Source organism: Mytilus californianus, unplaced genomic scaffold (assembly GCF_021869535.1).
Source record: "Mytilus californianus isolate M0D057914Y unplaced genomic scaffold, xbMytCali1.0.p SCAF_10, whole genome shotgun sequence".
NCBI lineage: Eukaryota > Metazoa > Mollusca > Bivalvia > Mytilida > Mytilidae > Mytilus > Mytilus californianus.
Window position 1 is genome coordinate 55,613,678 of NW_026262582.1, and position 21,210 is coordinate 55,634,887.

Here is a 21,210-nt window from a genome sequence, read left to right on the forward strand (position 1 = left end):
TTCTATAGTACTGGACAGGATAAAACTTTACTCATGCCAAGTATTTCTTTATTTGAAACAGAGATAAATTCTGCACAATTTTTTGAAAAGTGCAAATTTAACAAAGACTAATAGGGGAAAATCAATGGTGGTATTACACCTAATATGGGAAGCTGTACATGCACCTTTGACCTTGTGAGTACTCTCATGTGTTAAAATTTCTTGCTATTTAAGTGAAATATTACAAATAATGAAATATTCTGAGTGGATTGAGTCTCCAAAATACATTTTATGAGAAAATTTCCTTGAAATAGGACTTTACCATGAATATTAGTTGACAGAACAAGCCATACTTAGAGTCTTGGGGAGCTTTTTCTCCTTATTTCTTATATTCTGCTATACTAGAAAATTTTTCCTAAGAAATACTTTAATAAATATATAGTTTTAAGTAAATGAAATTATTTTTAAAGCAGTAACAACAAATTATTCACCAAAAGAGAAGTTTTTTATGTCCCTCTCTGGAACGCGGCGTAAATTTAAGTTTTACGCAAGGACTTATTGAAACCTCCTTGGAGACAGTAAACTTTTATGCGGATAGTTCAAGCAGCTTGAATACTTCAATTAATCATTTATAATAACATTTCTATCATAAATGAGTGAAAGTTACCCCAAAATTTTTATTTATTGGTCTAAAAAGTAGAAATTTTGAGGAAATGAGAGGTATAAATGGACCAAAAGAGACTTTATAAGGAAGAATAAGAGGTCCATTAGTAGTATTTATCATCCTAAAGTCATCTTTTGTATCATATTCAACTGTTTGTAGGCAGATGAGATAAATATTTGATCATTTATTGGTCCACACTATATTCTATCATGATGCGGCTTGGTTTGAATTTTTCGAAGAAATTTTGCTCGAATCGCTGTAGATGTCGTCTTACATTATACTAGATTTTTCTCAAACTATTGAACTGATTATGACAAAACTTGACAGGAATGCTTGAAATAACCAGTATTACAAAGGAAAAAAGTCACATTCAGTTTATTCAACAAAAAAGTCTTCTTTAGGTGTAATACCACCAAATCATAGTACGTCACATCCGGTTGCATATGAAAATAGGTCGAAAAAAAATATTCCCTTGAATTTGACAGTTGTAGGTAATTGATCCTACATTTTAATTGCAGTAAAACATTTCTGAGTCATAAACATATATCTTGGGTATTTCAAAGCACCATTATTTCTTTATTTGGGGTTTCTATAGAATATTTTGGAAAATTGAGGTTACATGGTTACTAAAGCTTGTACACAGGTTAAAAAAGGGGGAAAATTTGATTGGTTAACGTCCAGTGATGGTTATTTTCTTATATGCAATGAAATGTTATGTGAAATTTTTTCTATAGTACTGGACAGGATAAAACTTTACTCATGCCAAGTATTTCTTTATTTGAAACAAAGATAAATTCTGCACAATTTTTTGAAAAGTGCAAATTTAACAAAGCCTAATAGGGGAAAATCAATGGTGGTATTACACCTTCAGTGCATGTGGACAAATATGGTATTGATAGATATTTCTTATGACTGTAATTGTCAATTTTTGCTCATTTGGAACAACTACCAGAATTTCTTTTGAGTTTCAATGAAAATGCTTATTCTTGTGAGATCTCACATGAATTGAAAGGTTGAAATTTAGGATCAACACTATTTTTGACAACTTCAAATAAACATTTCATGACCTTTTTATTAATCCATGAGATTTTTCATTATTTTCAAGTAGTCATGAGAAAGGATACTAAATCTGTGAGTCTCAATATCTGGAATATTTACTCATTTACAAGTCACTATAAAGTTTGCCTTTTGTGTAAAAAAAAAGGCTTTTGCAAAGAGGCAACGAACAGAGTAATCTAATAAAATTGAGAATGGAAATGGGGAATATGTCAAAGAGACAACAACCCGACCAAAGAGCAGACAACAGCCGAAGGCCACCAATGGGTCTTTTCAATGCAGCGAGAAAATCATGCACCCGGAGGTGGTCCTCAGCTGGCCCCTAAATAAAATTGTGTGCTAGTTCAGTCAAAATGGACGTCACACTAAACTCCAAAACATATAAATGAAATTAAAAAAACATACTAGACTAACAAAGGCCAGAGGCTCCAGACTTGGGACAGGCGCAAAAATGCGGCGGGGTTAAACATGTTTTGTGAGATCTCAACCCTCCCCCTATACCTCTAGCCAATGTAGAATAAAGAAACACATAGCAATACGCACAGTAAAACTCAGTTTAAAAGAAGTCCGATTCCGTTGTCAGAATAGGTAACAAAAGAAACTAAGCAAAATGACAATGATACATAAATAAACAAAGGACCACTAGCAGTTACTAACATGCTAGCTCCAGACCTCAAACTGATTGAAAGATTATGTCTTCATCATATGAAAATCAAGTACAATCCCTCCCTTTAGGGGTTTAGTATCATACCATCATAAAATATATGAGAAGAACATAACCCGTATCATGCCAACAACTGGTAATGTCTGTACTCACAGTAACACTGAATTTATCATCTGAGGGTTCTGTCAACATAAAATAACGTACAAATTTGATCAATTCTCTGGCATTTTCAGATGGACCTGCCAATGCTTGTCCTGAAAACAAAACCTGAAGAAATTAATAACTTTAAAGAATTCCTGGCATTCTCAGATGGCATAAGCAAGGCATGCGCTGAACATAATAATACAAAAATAATTAATTCTTTAGAAATCTGTGACTGTAGTTTCAATGCCTGTTCTGAAAGTAAAAATAATCAGAAAGTTTGTGATATAGAGTTTACAAAATCAGTACATCCTGTGTCCCTATAATATTAATACGTCAAAGACACTTTAAAGCTCTGTGAAACCTAAATATAATTTCCATAAACTAGAGGCTCTAAAGAGCCTGTGTCGCTCACCTTGATCTATGTGCATATTCAACAATGGACACTCTCCAACATTGTGGACGAGAATAAAATTCATGACAAAAATCTCTGTTTTGTTGATCTTGTAGTGCTGACCACTTAGTCTGTTTAGTTGCTCTCTATCTTCTTTAGTTTTTGGTCAAAACACAAAAGAGGGTAAACAAATCCTCATTTAAGGGCAATCACTCCTATAACTAGAGGCTCTCAAGAGCCTGTGTCGCTCACCTGTATTTACTGATGCTTTGGAAATCATGTAAAATAAGGTTAAAATCATAATAAAAAGAATTAGACATTAGAAATAATAATGATAAATAAGATAATAACAAAAAACTGCAAAATTTCTGTAAAATTACTAACTCAGGGGCAGCAACCCAACAACGGGTTGTCGGATTCGTCTGAAAATTTCAGAGCAGATAAATCTAAATCTGACGAACATTTTTGTCACCTGTCTGTCAGATTTGCTCTAAATAATTTAGTTTCAGAGATATAAACCAAAAACTGCATTTTACCCCTATGTTCTATTTATAACCAAGTCGGCCATGATGGTTGGAAGGCGGGGTCATCGGACAAATTTTTTAAACTAGATACCCTAATAATGATTATGGCCAAGTATGGTTAAATTTGTCTCAGTAGTTTAAGAGAAGAAGATTTTTTTAAAAGATTACAAAATTTAACGAAAAATTGTTAAAAATTGACTATAAAGGGCAATAACTCCTAAAGGGGTCGACTGACCATTTTGGTCATACGACTTATTTGTAGATCTTACTTTGCTGAACATTATTGCTGTTTACAGTTTATCTCTATCTATAATAATATTCAAGATAGTAACCAAAAACTGCAAAATTTCCTTAAAATTACCAATTCAAGGGCAGCAACCCAACAGGTTGTCAGATTTGTCTGAAAATTTCAGGGCAGATAGATCTTGACCTGATAATCAGTTTTACTCTATGTAAGATTTACTCTAAATGCTTTGGTTTCAGAGACATAAGCCAAAATCTACATTTTACCCCTATGTTCTATTTTTAGCCATGGTGGCCATCTTGGTTGGTTGGCCAGGTCACCGGACACATTTTTTAAACTAGATACCCCAATGATGATTGTGGCCAAGTTTGGTTAAATTTGGCCCAGTAGTTTCAGAGGAGAAGATTTTTGTAAAAGTTAACGGACGACGGACGACGGACGCCAAGTGATGAGAAAAGCTCACTTGGCCCTTTGGGCCAGGTGAGCTAAAAAATGACAGTCTACAAACTATCGGCAAAATTTGACTTGTTAGTAGATCTTGCCTTGCTGATCATTTTTGTGATTTAAAGTGTCTATTTATCTATTATAATTTTTCATACCTGCCAACCTCTGAAACCTTCAAAGAGGGAGATCTCCCCCTCAGCTATGACAGCTGAGGGGGAGATTTTGCGCGAACAACATTTTCAAGTTAAATATGTGACCTGTTCACTTATTCATCTACAAAACACCAATACCAATATGAGTTAATAAATATACTTTATTTCTTCAATTCATGGTTATAATCTCTACAAGGTTTTTTTTTTTTTTTGCCTTTTTCAATACCTCTGTCTCTTGAGTCTCATAATTCATAACATTCCATATTTTGATTTTGTTGTGAATCTCACACTAAGCATGCTTTCAAACGTCGTACAGACTATCAGAAGAAACCGAAAACTTGATTGAACATGATGTGCAAAATAAAGATTCGTTGCCAAGTAAACTTGGTCGTAAAAATTGAAAATCTTTCATTCAAATTCTGCTTGACATTTCGATTTGCAGATGTCTATTTATTCTTTTTTACACTCCTGTATGGTCCAGACAAAGACCTCTATCTTGTTGGAGTTGACATAGCAGAAATGAATTTTGATTACTTATAAATCGAACATAAAAACTAGACCAAAGTAGTCAAATGATCGCCAATTGTTTATTTATTGCTATTGACAGTAATGAAAAAGCCAGAGAATTACGAATGCCAGTCATTCTAGGTAAAAATATCCTAAAGCGGGAGATTCTATACTCAAGGGCAGGAGCATGGCTTCCAAAACGGTCATATATTCCGGATATTTATAAACTTATTGGACATTGTCCGTCTGGGAAAAGCATGAAATGGACATCTACTTTTAGTTTTCAAGGCTTTCTTAAGAGACGATCAATACATTTTAACATAATTTAAAAAGTTTATGCGATCTTTTTGACCCGACCTTTTGCCTTTAAACAGCCACACATTTCCGGTCATAAAAGTGACATGATGAATAAGTACTATCAAAACAAACCCTACTTTAATACCTTCTCATTTTAAACAAGGTTAATTAGTTGTCAGACAGCTGAAATTTACCTGTTCAGGTGACAGGTTAACTATTTTGTACCGGACATTGATCGGTCTATTCAAAGTTATTTTCTTACATTTCATCGGTCTGCATCTAATTAATTTAGTCAAAAAAATTGAAATTATCAGAAATACGTTTATAAATATGATATGATGAAAAATTTAAAAAGGTTCAAAACGAAAAATCATCAGAACCACGTTGTTTGAACTAGTACACATTTGCACATGTGCGCAGGTGGGAAATTTAATTATGCATCCTAATTCTTCAAAAATGTTAAAATTATCATTGATACCTTTATCTAACGTTCATTTCGAGTATTTTCTTGAAGAAATAACGTGGAAAATGCCTCTTAAACTCAATCAAGCTTTGTAAACGTACACAGAAATTACGTATCCGTCTCTGGTCCATGTTTTACCATTGTCAAGTCAACATCCAGCATTAGGAAAATGTGCTTTTTAAAAAACGAAAGTAAAGTTTTTGACAACGATATTTTGCACAAATAAAGAGTCTAAGGCAGATATTAGTACGCTGATGTTGCACACTTCTAATGATGCACTTTAAATTTACCAGTTAACGTCAGAACATTGAATTTATATCAAAGTAAAGTTTAATATCGTTTTTTTAATGTCAATTGATTACTATAATTGCCTTTTAATTTGTTACTTAGTCTCAGACATAAAATGTCTGGCTGGCTCAAATATTTATTGGAAACCCTGCGTGGGAGCAGATTGGCAAGTGGGAGATTTCCGGGATTTTCGTCGTTTGCGCGGGAGACTCCCGCTCAAAACGGGAGGGTTGGCAAGTATCATTTTTATTATGTGAGGCAAAACGAAAAAAAAAATAGTAAAGGGCAATAACTCCAATAAGGAGTCGTCAGACAAATTCCTCTTCATTGTCTCAATGGTAGATCTTGTCTTGCTGATCATTTTGCTAATTTAAGTTTCTATCTATCTATTATAATTTTTAAGATATAACATTATTGCTGCTTACAGTTTATATATATCTATAATAATATTCAAAATAATAACAAAAAACTGCAAAATTTCCTTAAAACTACCAATTCGGTGGCAGCAACCTAACCATGGGTTGTTCGATTCGTCTGAAAATTTCAGAGCTGATAGATCTTGACCAATTGAACAATTTTACCCCCTGTCAGATTTGCTCTAAAAGCTTTAGTTTTTGAGATATAAGCCAAAAACTGCATTTGACCCCTATGTTCTATTTTTAGCCATGGCGGCCATGTTTGACGATGGATCAAAACTTCGGATACAATTTCTAAACTAGATACCCTAAGGAACAATTAATTAAAGTTTGAAGGTATTTGGCCCAGTAGTTTCAGAGGAGAAGATTTTTGAAATAGTTTACGAAGACAAACGACGACTACAGACGACGACGACGACGGACGCCAAGTGATGGCATAGGCTCACATGGGGCCCTTGGGCCCGGTGAGCTAAAAAGATACATGAGGTGAACAATGTTCATTCGACACTAAATATAATAAGGAACCTGAGTTATATGTGATGAAAGTGACAAACAAGGTAAATAGTATGCTACCCATTCCATGCGTGGAAGTATAATAAGTTATGGATAATGCATACATGCAACACTGTCATGTGAATCCACATTTAGTCATCTATACAATGCTCTGTGCTCTATTTAAATCTGAATACCTGATTCTCTGATTTCTGTAGCATTTGCTTCTACTAACATTTCAAACAATCTTCGTTTCAGGTCTATGGCAGGTCTTATCAATTCATTGTTTTCAGCTATTCTGTCTATCCATGTAAACACCTGAATTCTTTCCTGTAAGAAAAAATATAAACTGTTGATACAGAGATATGTCTCGCCTTTTTGTTATTTTGATAGTAAAATGCAAATGTTGAAATCAAAATAGCTATACTTTAACATGTAAGTTATGCAAAATATTCAAAGTCAATGAACCATGACTGAAGGTACAGGGCCAAACAATCTCCATGGAAATGAGATGTGCCAATGTTAATACATATGCATATTAAATATTATTGACTTACCACTAGTGGTTTCCCATAAACTGACCTAATCACAAACTAATACATGTAAACTAAGCAAAAGCTGACCTAATCACAAACTAATACATTGTTGACGCCGCTGGGAACATCATACCTATGTCTTGCTTTTTGACTCCATCAAGGCAAGACAAAAATCCTTACTGCTACTTGTTTTTTCTTAATTTGAGAGATCTAAATTTTGGCTAATAATTTAACACCTACTTAGGTTTTGACACTGATTAAATGTTTTATATTGGGCTTTCCTGACTTTTTGATCTTTAATGTACCTGAGTTTGTTCAAGAAATGTTGGATGGCAGTCTGAATCATCAAACACATTTCTTAAACTAGATAAACAAAGGAGGATTGAGGCAAAGTTTAGTTCCATTTGGCGTAGTAGTTTCAGAGAAGATTTTTGTAAAAGTTGAGGGACGACGGATGACAAATACATATGTGGCTTAAAACTAATATTCTGACTTAATCAGTGTTAAATCACCAAACTACAGCTTGCAAGCAAATTGAGACATTTTTTTTGGTTTACAAAATGGTAGAACAATACAACATTATTATCTATAAGCTTTTGTTGTTGAATATTTGATGCTTATCCATTTTGTAGATAAGCCAAGATCATGTTTTGTTATTGGAGCGGACAAATTCAAATAATTTCTCCATTTAAATAAGATGTGTGTGCCAATGCCCACACAATTGAATACCAAATAAATATGACTCATATTAGTGCTTCCCCTTAAACTGACCTATTCAAAAACTTAAACATATAAACTATACAACAGGACCATGACTGAGGACAAAGAGATTCTGACAGCATCAATGACAACAAAAAGTAGGATCTACACAATGACAAGAGAGCTTCTGTAAAAGTGTCACTGAAATCCAGTCAAGTGGCAGATAACAAATGCCTTCTTCCTTTGTAGACATGCACGGCTGGTAATCTACACACGCAGAACAATTGGTTCTGCAATGAAAATCGTGAGAGGATTTTCCGGTTGTGCTTGAGTGGAGTAATTGTCATCGCTTCAAAAGGTATGTACATTTCTTGATTGCAATTTTCTAATTCAACTGATCAACATATTGAAAATCGGAGAATGCTATGCTGTGGTAAATACTTTAACGAAGAGATACATGTATCATTTACTGTTGTACATGGAGTTAAACTCCTACAAAATCAGTTGCCCCACGAGAAATTGCCTAAAAAAGTGACATTTAAATTTTGAAATGGTTCTATTAACAGACCTACAAGTTCAAATTTAGTTTTTTTTTTCGGTTAATGGGTATTAATGTCGTTTTGGGTGGCGTGTACGCTGTCAGGTGTTGATAGACGTCTTAATAAATCTAAAAACTACATATTTTCATTATTTCATGCGTGAGGGGATCGATTCTGATTGAGGACATCGTGAATGCGTGAGTGGACGTGAAATCATATCTTAATATCCAAGCTATGAGTCAATGAAAGTTGCCTAAATTTGGTTAGATTGTTCATGACAAAACACATTTGTGTGCAAAAAAAAAAACCTATGAGATAGAATTTTGAAATAAATTGTGGGAAGATAGGTTTTATAATATGTTTTAAGACAAATAAAAAGAAAAAATGGTGTCAACGATTTTGTTTTCTTGCTACAAGTAAAAATTCAAATTTTCCCTATCAGCCCAGTATAAATTTTTTACTAAAAGAGTTATCTCCCCTTAAATTGGCTTATTTGAATAAAATTGATTCTAAAAACACAAAATTTGATATTTGTTTAAGGTAGATTCATGGTATACCGCCATCTTGGATTGTACTATCGCAGTACACAATCAGTCTAGTTATTTGCCCAAACCTGCAAATTTGTGAACAGATGTGCAATTTTATTGGTTAGACTGTTTATTTATATGAAGAAAACTTGCTGATTTATTGCAAAATATATAAACACATACCACACATTTTGTGTTTTAGAATCATTTTTTTTTAACTAAGCCATTTAAGGGGCGATAACTCTTTTAGTAAACAAATTATACTGCACATTTATTCTAAAACCAGTTGTTGGCATGACACGGGTTATGTTCTTCTCATATATTTTATGACGGTATAATACTAAACCCCTAACAGGAGGGATTGTGCCTGATATTCATATGATGAAGACATAATCTTTCAATCAGTTTAATTGAGGTCTAGAGCTGGCATGTCAGTAACTGCTAGTAGTCTGTTGTTATTTATGTATTATTGTCATTTTGTTTATTTTCTTTTGTTTCCTATTCTGACATAGGACTCGGACTTCTCTTATACTGAGTTTTACTGTGCGTACGTATACTGTTGTGTGATTGTTTTTTCTACATTGGCTAGAGGTATAGGGGAGGGTTGAGATCTCAAAAAACATGTTTAACCCCGCCGCATTTTTGCGCCTGTCCCAAGTCAGGAGCCTCTGGCCTTTGTTAGTCTTATATCATTTTTAATTTTAGTTTCCTGTGTATAATTTGGAGTTTAGTATGACGTCCATTATCACTGAACTAGTATACTTATTTGTTTAGGGGCCAGCTGAAGGACGCCTCCGGGTGCGGGAGTTTCTCGCTGCATTGAAGACCCATTGGTGGCCTTCAGCTGTTGTCTGCTCTATGGTCGGGTTGTTGTCTCTTTGACACATTCCCCATTTCCATTCTCAATTTTATGATAGGGATTTTTTTTATCTTCACTTGCAACAAGAAAACAAGTTCGGTGACACCATTTCTTATTTTTATTTTCTTAAAACATACAACAAAACCTATCTTCTCTCAATTTATTTCAAAATTCTATCTCATAGATTTCTTTTTATGCACAAAAATGTGCTTTTCATGATCATTCTAAGCAAATTTAGGCAATTTTCAACGACTCATAGCATGAAAAAAAAGCACTGTGACCCATCTTTTTTATAATATTTTTTGAAAAGAGCATAGTAAAGTCTTCGTTTTGGCAAAGTATAAGAAAATTCTATCTCGGGGAACATATACCGATGATCTACTTTATACAATAAATCACCAAGTTTTATTTATATGAATATACAGTCTTACCAATAAATTGCAAATCTGTCTCCAAATTTGCAGATTTGGGCAAATAACTAGACCGATTATTATTATTATTTAAAAAAATATCAAATTTCGTGTTTTAGAATAATTTTTTTTCAAATAAGCCAATTTAAGGGGAGATAACTCTTTTAGTAAAAAATATATACTGGGCTGATAGGGAAAATCTGAATTTTTACTTGTAGCAAGAAAACAAAATCGTTGACACCATTTTTTATTTTAATTTTTCTTAAAACATATTATAAAACCTATCTTCCCACAATTTATTTCAAAATTCTATCTCATAGTGTTTTTTTTTTTTTTTTGCACACAAATGTGTTTTTTCATGAACAATCTAACCAAATTTAGGCAACTTTCATTGACTCATAGCTTGGATATAAAGATATGATTTCACGTCCACTCATGCATTCACAATGTCCTCAATCAGAATCGATCCCCTCACGCATGAAATAATGAAAATTTGTAGTTTCTGGATTTATTAAGACGTCTATCAACACCTGACAGCGTACATGCCGCCCAAAACGGACATTCATACCCATTGACCGAAAAAAAACTAAATTTGAACTTGTAGGTCTGTTAATAGAACCATTTCAAAATTTGAATGTCACTTTTTTATGCAATTTCTCGTGGGGCAACTGATTTTGTAGGAGTTTAACTCCATGTACAACAGTAAATGATACATGTATCTCTTCGTTAGAGTATTTACCACAGCATAGCATTCTCCGATTTTCAATATGTTGATCAGTTGAATTAGAAAATTGTGATTTAGAAATGTACATACCTTTTGAAGCGGTGACAATTACTCCACTCAAGCACAACCGGAAAATCCTCTCACGGTTTTCATTGCAGAACCAATTGTTCTGCGTGTGTAGATTACCAGCCGTGACATGGCAATGTCCCATGTTATGTTTTGGGAATCCCTAAATATTAGGGATGTCAACGAGTACTCGAGTATCGCTCGGTAGTACCGAGTATCGAATATCAAAACGATACTTGATTAATCGGTTTCCTATTAAATATTGCTGTCTTCTTTATATAAAATTGATCTTCTTGAGAACCTCTTTGGGAAAATTAGATAGGCATCACTGATTAATCATACTATAAATAAAATACATTTTGTTTCAAATGCTTGTGCTAAATTGTCATATTTTATATGCCTTCTAAAATATGTGGGCTGTACCTAAGCTATCACTTTAAACTAAACATTTCTTAGCCATTCCGTCACATCGGTACCGGCAGAGCAAATATTTTTGTCTGCAATAAAATTGAGAATGGAAATGGGGAATGTGTCAAAGAGATAACAACCCGACCATAGAGTAGACAACAGCCGAAGGCCACCAATGGGTCTTCAATGCAGCGACTAACAAAAGCCAGGGGCTCCTGACTTGGGACAGGCGCAAAAATGCGGCGGGGTTAAACATGTTTTTTGAGATCTCAACCCTCCCCCTATACCTCTTGCCAATGTAGAAAAAACAAACGTACAACAGTACGCACAGTAAAACTCAGTTGAAGAGAAGTCAGAGTCCGATGTCAGAATAGGAAACAAAAGAAAATAAACAAAATGACAATAATACATAAATAACAACAGACTACTAGCAGACTGTAATTTACAAAGTTGATTAGATTATTGTTTTTTTTTTTACTTAATTAGTACTTGTAAGTAATGAGCTATTAATTATGGTGTGTAAATCCATCTCCCATATACTTATGTAGATGGTTTTTCGTCCGTTGGAATAACAAACCACAGAATGTAAAATACATATTTTTGTGTTTCCTTGTTGAAGATATATTAATGAGCGAGTACTTGAGTATCGCTCGATAAAATCAACAAGTACTCGATTAGTGATTTTTCAACGAGTTGACACCCCTACTAAATATCATTTGATTCATAACTATAAGATAGAAGCAAACAAAGAAAGTCATTTGGTAATTAATATTCTCAGAACAAAAATCCATAAATTGGTTATAGAAGAAAAATAGACAAACACCACATTGACACAACAATCAGTATTTATTCTCAAGAGAGCAAGAGATATAAGGCAAACTTACCTTCCATGCCTCTGTGTTTGATTCTTCCACACCTTTTGTCATTATCATCAGAAGGATAACAATAATATTCTGACATACTTCCTCAAGTCTTTCTCCACTGTCCTTTAAGTAAGACTGAATACCTAAGTTATCCAGTGCCTGCTGTAATTCTTCATTCTGTAGGTTGCCAGAACTTCTACGTGAATCACTGATAGAACTTATTGAAGCATTCATGTCTACTGGACCATTTATAGAAAAACCTGAAATTCTACTGTCACGGTCCTGGGAACGACGACTAGAATTCAAATCTTCTAAACTTGCTGTTGAACTTCGACTCATAGATCTGAGTCGAAGATCTTCTGAACTGCTATTAAAATCATCAATGTGATTAAGATACATAGGTGTTACTGGACTCTTGGGTGAAGGTATAGAAACATTATCACAGACAAAAAATAAATTCAAATTATCTGGGTGTTTTACTGGCTTATCATTATCACATGCAATAGAAACATCCCCTTCACATTGAGAATTGTCAACATCATCATTTTCTTTTTCTGCAATACTGCAAACAACAGTTGAATCTGAGGTAATTTCACTTTCAGTCACCTGGGAAATGGGATTTGATGAAAGTTCATGATCACTATTATTTACAGGAAGGTCATCAAATGTCCTGAAGATTAACAGTTTGACTAGAGATTCTTGCCAACCTAGTTGTTTGGCAAAACTTTTGGCAGCATTGGGTCTAGAAACCAACAGAGAAATTATCTGAAAAGGTAAAATTCAAATGAAGAGATCAGTCTCATACAGCTATAAGAACAGAGAAATAACTATTTCTCATGTTAACATACAGCTCTAATGTCACAAAATAACTATTTCTCATGTTTACATACAGCTTTAATGTCACAAAATAACTATTTCTCATTTTACAGACAGCTTTAATGTCACAAAATAACTATTTCTCATGTTGAAATACAGCTTTAATATCACAAAATAACTATTTCTCATGTTGAAATATAGCTTTAATATCACAAAAATAACTATATCTCATGTTGATTTTTAGCTTTAATATCACTAAAAAACTATTTCTGATGTTGACATACAGATTTAATATCACAAAACTAACTTTTTCATGTTTAAATAAGCTATAAGATGAGAGAAATTACTATTTTTCATGTTTAAATAAGCTATAAGATGAGAGAAATTACTATTTTTCATGTTTATGTAAGCTATTAGATCAAAGAATTAATATTTACTCCTGTTTTTTTAAGCTTTAAGATCTTCATCTAAACAATACAAAAAAAACAAAGAAACAAATAAAACTTGCTTAAATTATAACATCACATCACAGTTTACTATAAAGAAGATCACACAAGGGCCATCACATTTTACTATAAAGAGGATCACACAAGGGCCATTACAATTTACTATAAAGAGGTTCACACAAGGGCCATCACAGTTTACTATACAGAGGATCACACAAGGGCCATCACAATTTACTATAAAGAGGATCACACAAGGGCATATTCAGAAAGATACTGGTCTGACTTCTTTGCATGGTAACAAAACACATATGTGATCATCTTAAAAGTGTAGTAGACATGTTGTCAATGACAATGTCTTCTATATACAGACAAGAATATTGATATTTTGTCTCATACTGTGAAAGTACTTTTATTCGTGGGTATCAATTTTTCGTGGTTTGAGCAAAAGTTGCATGTTCGTGGGTCTTAAATTCATGGATTTTAGTTTTTTTAAAGAAAAAAAAAAATGGGTGAAGAATCTAAAAATAAAACTCGTGAAAATAATCATTTGTTGTTTTATAATGATTTCTGGGACATTGCAAAATAAGGTGTTCTTTTTCACCTACTTGTTCGTATTTTATTACTGACAACATTCATCAAACTTTTAATAAGATAATTGCTTTCTGATATAAGTCGATTCATCTATCCTTATAAATGTTCTCAATTGAAGGAAATTTCAAAGTAAACATTTTAATTGTTGCACACGTGTAATCAGAATTGATGACTCTAATTAACCCAAAATTGTTTGATCAACAGATTAACGGTCACTAAAGGTGTTAATTGGGCCATAAACATATCACTTAAAGAAATTGGTTACATGAAAAAAGCTACAAATGTATTTTGAATTGTAGAATCAATTCTTATGAAATAAAAAATAGCAAGGCCTCAAATATTTCATTTTTCGTTTGAGAATCATGAGGATATAAAATGAACACTTCATCATTGCATATCATCACCGGATGTCTGACTTTTATCGATCAAAACTAATTTCACAGTATATATATAAATATAAGCAATATCTATCTGTTTAAATACCATACTAACCTGTTTTGTAGCTTCCAGTTTAATATCGGATCCACAAGTATATATTAACTGTAGTACTGCTAAAACTGAGTTATAATTCTGTGAAGTATCTACAAAATATTTGTAGGATTTTATATTTTACTTCATTGGTTTCACAAATAGGTGAAAACAGATATTTATGTTTGCTTGTTTCGCACATTCTATTCTTTAAAGAAATGTCAAACATTGATACATTTTTTTTCTTTTTGTAAAATATGTATACATCTTTATTCTTTATGATACTTAAATTGATATGTGTAGCTATAAGCCAATCACAAGTTAACAGGCTCAAATAAATAACACATTTTCAGCTGTATAACAAGGAGATCAACTTTGCTGATTCAGCACCTATGGATTATAAGATATCAAGGTAGGATACAGATGTCTGTGCACATAAAATGTTTCTGGAATTATATTCACATACAAAAATGTATAGATTAAATGATTATAACTTTTTTTATTGAAAAAAAAAACTCAAGGAACTAGGACACAGTCATACAAAATCATTTTTTACCATGCTGATATACATTTATCCGACAAGAAAATCTTAATGTTCTTAGAAGCATGCAGTTAAGTACCCATATCATTTTTTTATTCCAGATTCACTTGCATGCATCTATCAAACTGATATATGTATATAGTGAAGTTTTTCTTGATAAAGGTATATAATATGAATAATATGCATAAAAGTATCCAAGAATGCCTTATAGATTTCATTAAATATGATATATCATAAATATGAATTAAAGGAGGTGTGGAGTACCTTAAACAGAGGTCTTTAAAAAAATCTTGATCTCTTAATTGCTATATAAGTATGAGGACCTATGGGTGCTTATATCTATGTTATTTGGACCAGGGCTTCCAAAAATATTTGAGACAGCCGGACATTTTTTTCAATCCCGTGTTTTATCCCTTTCGACAGGTTACCCCATAACAAAAGATGGACATAACCAATATGATAAAGCCATTAAAGTATTAAAGAATAAACTTCATAGACTTCATACTTTTTCAGTTTTTATATAAATACCATTTTTTACATTAACAATTACATTGATAGTGCATGGTTCGAATTGGCATATATCTGCAGATTTAACAAAGTGTATTAGTCAGTCTAAGACCAGCTTAGTTATTTGATAAACACATTTGCAATACCGGATATTTACTAGACGACACTAAAATGCGGGACAGAGACGGTTGTGCAAAATTTGTGTATTTTTATCTAGCATTATTGAGTTTAAGCAGTTCTTTCCTCGTTATTTCTTAGGGAAAATAATTGAGATCAACGTAAGATAATTGTATAAATGACATTTTTTAACAATTACATTGATAGTGCATGGTTCGAATTGGCATATATTCGCAGACTTAACAAAGTGCATTAGTCAGTTGAGGACCAGCTTAGTTATTTGATAAACACATTAGCAATAACGGATATTTACTAGATGACGCTAAAAAAAACGTTTTGTATGAATTCGGACGAATTATTAAATAATAAATATCACACTTGTGCACATGCGCACACTTCCAATATTTCAATCGACATGGTTCTGTCGGTTCTGTCTGTTAAACTTTATTAACACCTTTGTAAATTATGATCTTTTCGTTTTAAAAGCATTTTTCTGATAGTCTATAAAATCTGTTTTGCTAAATAAAATTGAGAATGGAAATGTGGAATGTGTCAAATAGACAACAACCCGACCAAAGAGCAAAATACACCCATAGGCCACCAATGGAAAATGTAAACTTTTATTATTTCATTGCTGTTTCAATGACCATAACTTCTGTCATTCATATCTATAAATGATGAAATATTCCAGAAAAAAATACCAAGGAGAGTAAGACAAGAGTGCACACGCTGAAATGTCTCGCCTTCTTTACTAATCATTGATATTATGTTGATAGTCCTAAATATAAAGCTTTACTACAACTATCACATACACTTAACATGATCCAAGAAAATGAGGTCAAGGTCATATAAACCAAACAAGAAATACATGTACACCTTACAATCATTCAATACACTAAATATAGTTGACCTATTGTTTATAGTTTCTAAGATACAGACTTAACCAAGAAAACTAAACATTGACCAATGAACCAAGAAAATGAGGTCAAGGTCAGATGAACAATGCCAGGCAGACATGTACTACAGCTTGCAATCCTTCCATACAACAAATATAGTTGACCTATTGCTTATAGTATTAGAAAAACAGACAAAAACACAAAAACTTAACACTGAGCAATGAACCGTGAAAATGAGGTCAAGGTCAAATAAAACCTGCAAGACTGACAGGTACATCATAAAATATTTCCATACACCAAATATAGATGACCTATTGCATATAGTATTAGAAAAAAAGACCAAAACTCAAAAACTTAACTTTGACCACTGAACCATGAAAATGAGGTCAAGGTCAGAAGACACCTGCCCGCTAGACATGTTCACCTTACAATCATTCCATACACCAAATATAGTAGACCTATGGCATACAGTATAAGAAAAACAGACCAAAACCCAAAAACTTAACTATAACCACTGAACCATGAAAATGAGGTCAAGGTCAGATGACACCTGCCAGTTGGACATGTACACCTTACAGTCCTTCCATACACCGAATATATTAGACCTATTGCTTATAGTATCTGAGATATGGACTTGACCACCAAAACTTAACCTTGTTCATTGATCCATGAAATGAGGTCGAGGTCAAGTGAAAACTGTGTGACGGGCATGAGGACCTTGCAAGGTACGCACATACCAAATATAGTTGAACTATTGCATATAGTATTAGAAAAAAAGACCAAAACTCAAAAACTTAACTTTGACCACTGAACCATGAAAATGAGGTCAAGGTCAGATGACACCTGCCAGCTAGACATGTACACCTTACAATCATTCCATACACCAAATATAGTAGACCTATGGCATACAGTATAAGAAAAACAGACTAAAACACAAAAACTTAACTATAACCACTGAACCATGAAAATGAGGTCAAGGTCAGATGACACCTGCCAGTTGGACATGTACACCTTACAGTCCTTCCATACACCGAATATACTAGACCTATTGCTTATAGTATCTGAGATATGGACTTGACCACCAAAACTTAACCTTGTTCACTGATCCATGAAATGAGGTCGAGGTCAAGTGAAAACTGTCTGACGGGCATGAGGACCTTGCAAGGTACGCACATACCAAATATAGTTATCCTATTACTTATAATAAGAGAGAATCTAACATTACAAAAAATCTTAACTTATTTTTCAAGTAGTCACTGAACCATTAAAATGAGGTCAAGGACATTGGACATGTGACTGACGGAAACTTCGTAACATGAGGCATCCATATACAAAGTATGAAGCATCCAGATCTTCCACCTTCTAAAATATAAAGCTTTTAAGAAGTAAGCTAACGCCGCCGCCGCCGTAGCCGCCGCCGGATCACTATCCCTATGTCGAGCTTTCTGCGACAAAAGTCGCAGGCTCGACAAAAACTTTTTTTTTTTTCCCTAGGTGGGTGGGTGATATAGGTATTGCATTTCTGATGGTAGTTGTCATAATTGAATTAAATTGTTAATAATTCCCTATATTTTTTGGGTCTTGTGACATTTGTCAGCTTTTAAATCTCTGTTGGTGGACATAAAACTTTCTGTGAAGCCTGAAAATTGAACTAAAATTTGTGATCACTGCTTGAAACTAGTATTAGGGATGAGTTGCAGAAAACAGAATGGCAAACCATTCTTTGGTTATTCATATAGCTTATTTCATGATAAAAGCCTACTTCCAGTTTGAACCAGTTAAAAAATATGAGGAAAACTCCAATTTTGAATAAGAGGTCTCATTTGAATAATGATCTTACTAGTTATAAATCAATTGTGAGCAACAAATGAGACCACTTTTAAAACTAGAGGCTCAAAAGAGCCTGTGTCGCTCACCTGCATCTTCAAAATTGTTTTAGTAAAAATCATCATTGAAGGGGAACAACTCTATTAAGAGTTAACTGACAATTTCAGTCATGTTGACATATTTTTTAGATCTTATCCTGCTGATAATTTTTCCTTGCTAAAGTTTTTATCTATCTATCTATTATACTTTTCAAGATAATAGGCAACAAATGCATAAAAAATGTGAATAATTAACATTAAAGGGCAATAACTCCAATAGCGAGTCGACTAGAGATTTCGACGATAATGGCTTAATTGTAAATCTTGTCCTACTGATTGTCTGTGCTATTTAAAGTTTCTATTGTCTGTGCTATTTATATAATTAAAGTTTCTATTGTCTGTGCTATTTAAAGTTTCTATCTATATATTACAGTTTTCAAGATAATTGTATTTAAAGTTTCTATTGTCTGTGCTATTTAAAGTTTCTATCTATATATTACAGTTTTCAAGATAATTAGCAAAAAAGGGAAAAAATGGGGAAAATGGTCATTATAGGGGCAATAACTTCAATAAAGAGTCGACTTACAATTTTGAACATGTTTTGACTTATTTGTAGAACTTGTCTTGCTGATCATTTTTGCTTTATAAAGTTTCTTTGTCATTAAAGGGAAATAACTCTACTATTGAGTCAACTGATGATTTTGGTCATGTTAGATTTATTTGTAGATCTTGCCTTGCTGATCTTTTTTGCTATTTAAAGTTTCTGTCTATCTATTATAATTTACAAGATAATAGGGAAAAAAATTTTAAAATGGAAAATTCGTCATTTAAGGGCAATAACTCTTTTAGGTGTAATACCACCATTGTTTTTCCCCTATTAGTCATTGTTAAATTTGCACTTTTCAAAAAATTGTGCAGAATTTATCTTTGTTTCAAATAAAGAAATACTTGGCATGAGTAAAGTTTTATCCTGTCTAGTACTACAGACAAAATTTCACATAACATTTCATTGCTATAAGAAAAAAATGTGGATAGTGTCCACATATGGACACAGATGATGCCCCCGCTTGCATAGCATATAGTTATAAAGGGACATAACTGAAGAACGGTAAAAGTGACGCTACCAGATTTTGAACTTGATCTGAGTTTTGTGGTAATAAGCATTGTGTTTAAGTCTCATAACATTTGGTTAAGGCTAACTTAAGTAGAGAACAGAAACTAAAAATTCAGCATTTTTTCTATTTGTAAACACACATAACTCTAGAACGGTTGTGTATAAGTTTTATAACATTTGGTTGAGACAAACTAAAGTTAGAGAACGGAAATGAAAAATTCAGCAATTTTATGTTTAGAAAGGGACATAACTCAAGAATGGTAAAAGTGTTCTCACCAAATTTCGTACTTAATCTGTATTATGTAGTAATAAGCATTGTGTATAAGTTTCATAACATTTGGTTGAGGCAAACTAAAGTTAGAAAACAGAAACAAAAAATTTAGTTTTGTGGTAATGAATATTGTGTATAGGTTTCATAATGTTTGGTTGGGGCAAACTTAAGTTACAGAATGGAAACTAAAAATTTTCCAATCTTTCGATTTATAAAGGGGCATAACTCAATAATGGTTAAAGTGACACTACCCAAATTCAACTTGATCTGTGTTTTATCAGTGGAAGTCAAAATTAAACATTGCATTTTATAAAGCATTGATTATAGTTGATTCAACTATAATCATGGACAAAGGAAGATAACTCCAATTCTAACAAGAGTGCACACGCTGAAATGTCTCGCCTTCTTTACTAATCATTGATATTATGTTGATAGTCCTAAATATAAAGCTTTACTACAACTATCACATAAACTTAACATGATCCAAGAAAATGATGTCAATGTCATATAAACCAAACAAGAAATACAGGTACACCTCACAATCATTCAATACACTAAATATAGTTGACCTATTGCTTATAGTTTCTAAGAAACAGACTTATCCATGAAAACTAAATATTGACCAATGAACCATGAAAATGAGGTCAAGGTCAGATGAACCATGCCAGTCAAACATGTACAGCTTACAATTCTTCCATACAACAAATATATTTGACCAAGGGTCCGGAAACGGTCATATATGCCAGTCATGTCCTAAGATGAAACTATTTGTCCTAAACGAGTAATTGGGATTTAGGACAAATTTTATTTTTTTACAGAAGTAATTTCGGTCATTTCATTGACTCAATGTTTGAAATCGGATTTCTTAATCGCCATTTTGCACTTGTGATCACTTGTTTTTGTTTATAATCCCTTTCCTGTAATAAAACTGCCACTACAGTAGTTTGATAATTCTGAGGGCCCTCCTAATATCTATCTCAATGCCTCCGGGAAACATTGGCTAATGATCGCTAATCACTTTTTACCTGTGGTTTTAATTCACACCTGACAGTGATCACAAGCTCAGAATAATATCTTTAAAACATTAGTTCCCTGACAAGTGTAATCATTATTTATTTACTTTTCATCAAAGACAGTCATCAATTCTGATTTAAAAATTAAATCTAAATTTACGTAGAAAAAAGTATTTTTTCCTTAGTAACACATGTCAGTCAGAGCTCTG

At 33.0% G+C, this 21,210-nt stretch overlaps 1 protein-coding gene across 2 annotated transcripts in view; it reads right to left on the reverse strand.

Annotated features, from left to right (window-relative positions):
- Window positions 1–21,210, reverse strand: part of LOC127718864 (neurobeachin-like protein 1) — a 406,320-nt gene that overhangs the window by 215,152 nt on the left and 169,958 nt on the right. For both annotated transcript variants that reach the window (XM_052224913.1, XM_052224914.1), the window contains 4 exons: window positions 14,702–14,790; window positions 12,378–13,121; window positions 6,923–7,055; window positions 2,517–2,617 (listed from right to left, as the gene is read on the reverse strand). In XM_052224913.1, the coding sequence (XP_052080873.1) occupies window positions 2,517–2,617; window positions 6,923–7,055; window positions 12,378–13,121; window positions 14,702–14,790 (1,067 nt within the window). The remainder of the gene's footprint in view (window positions 1–2,516; window positions 2,618–6,922; window positions 7,056–12,377; window positions 13,122–14,701; window positions 14,791–21,210) is intronic.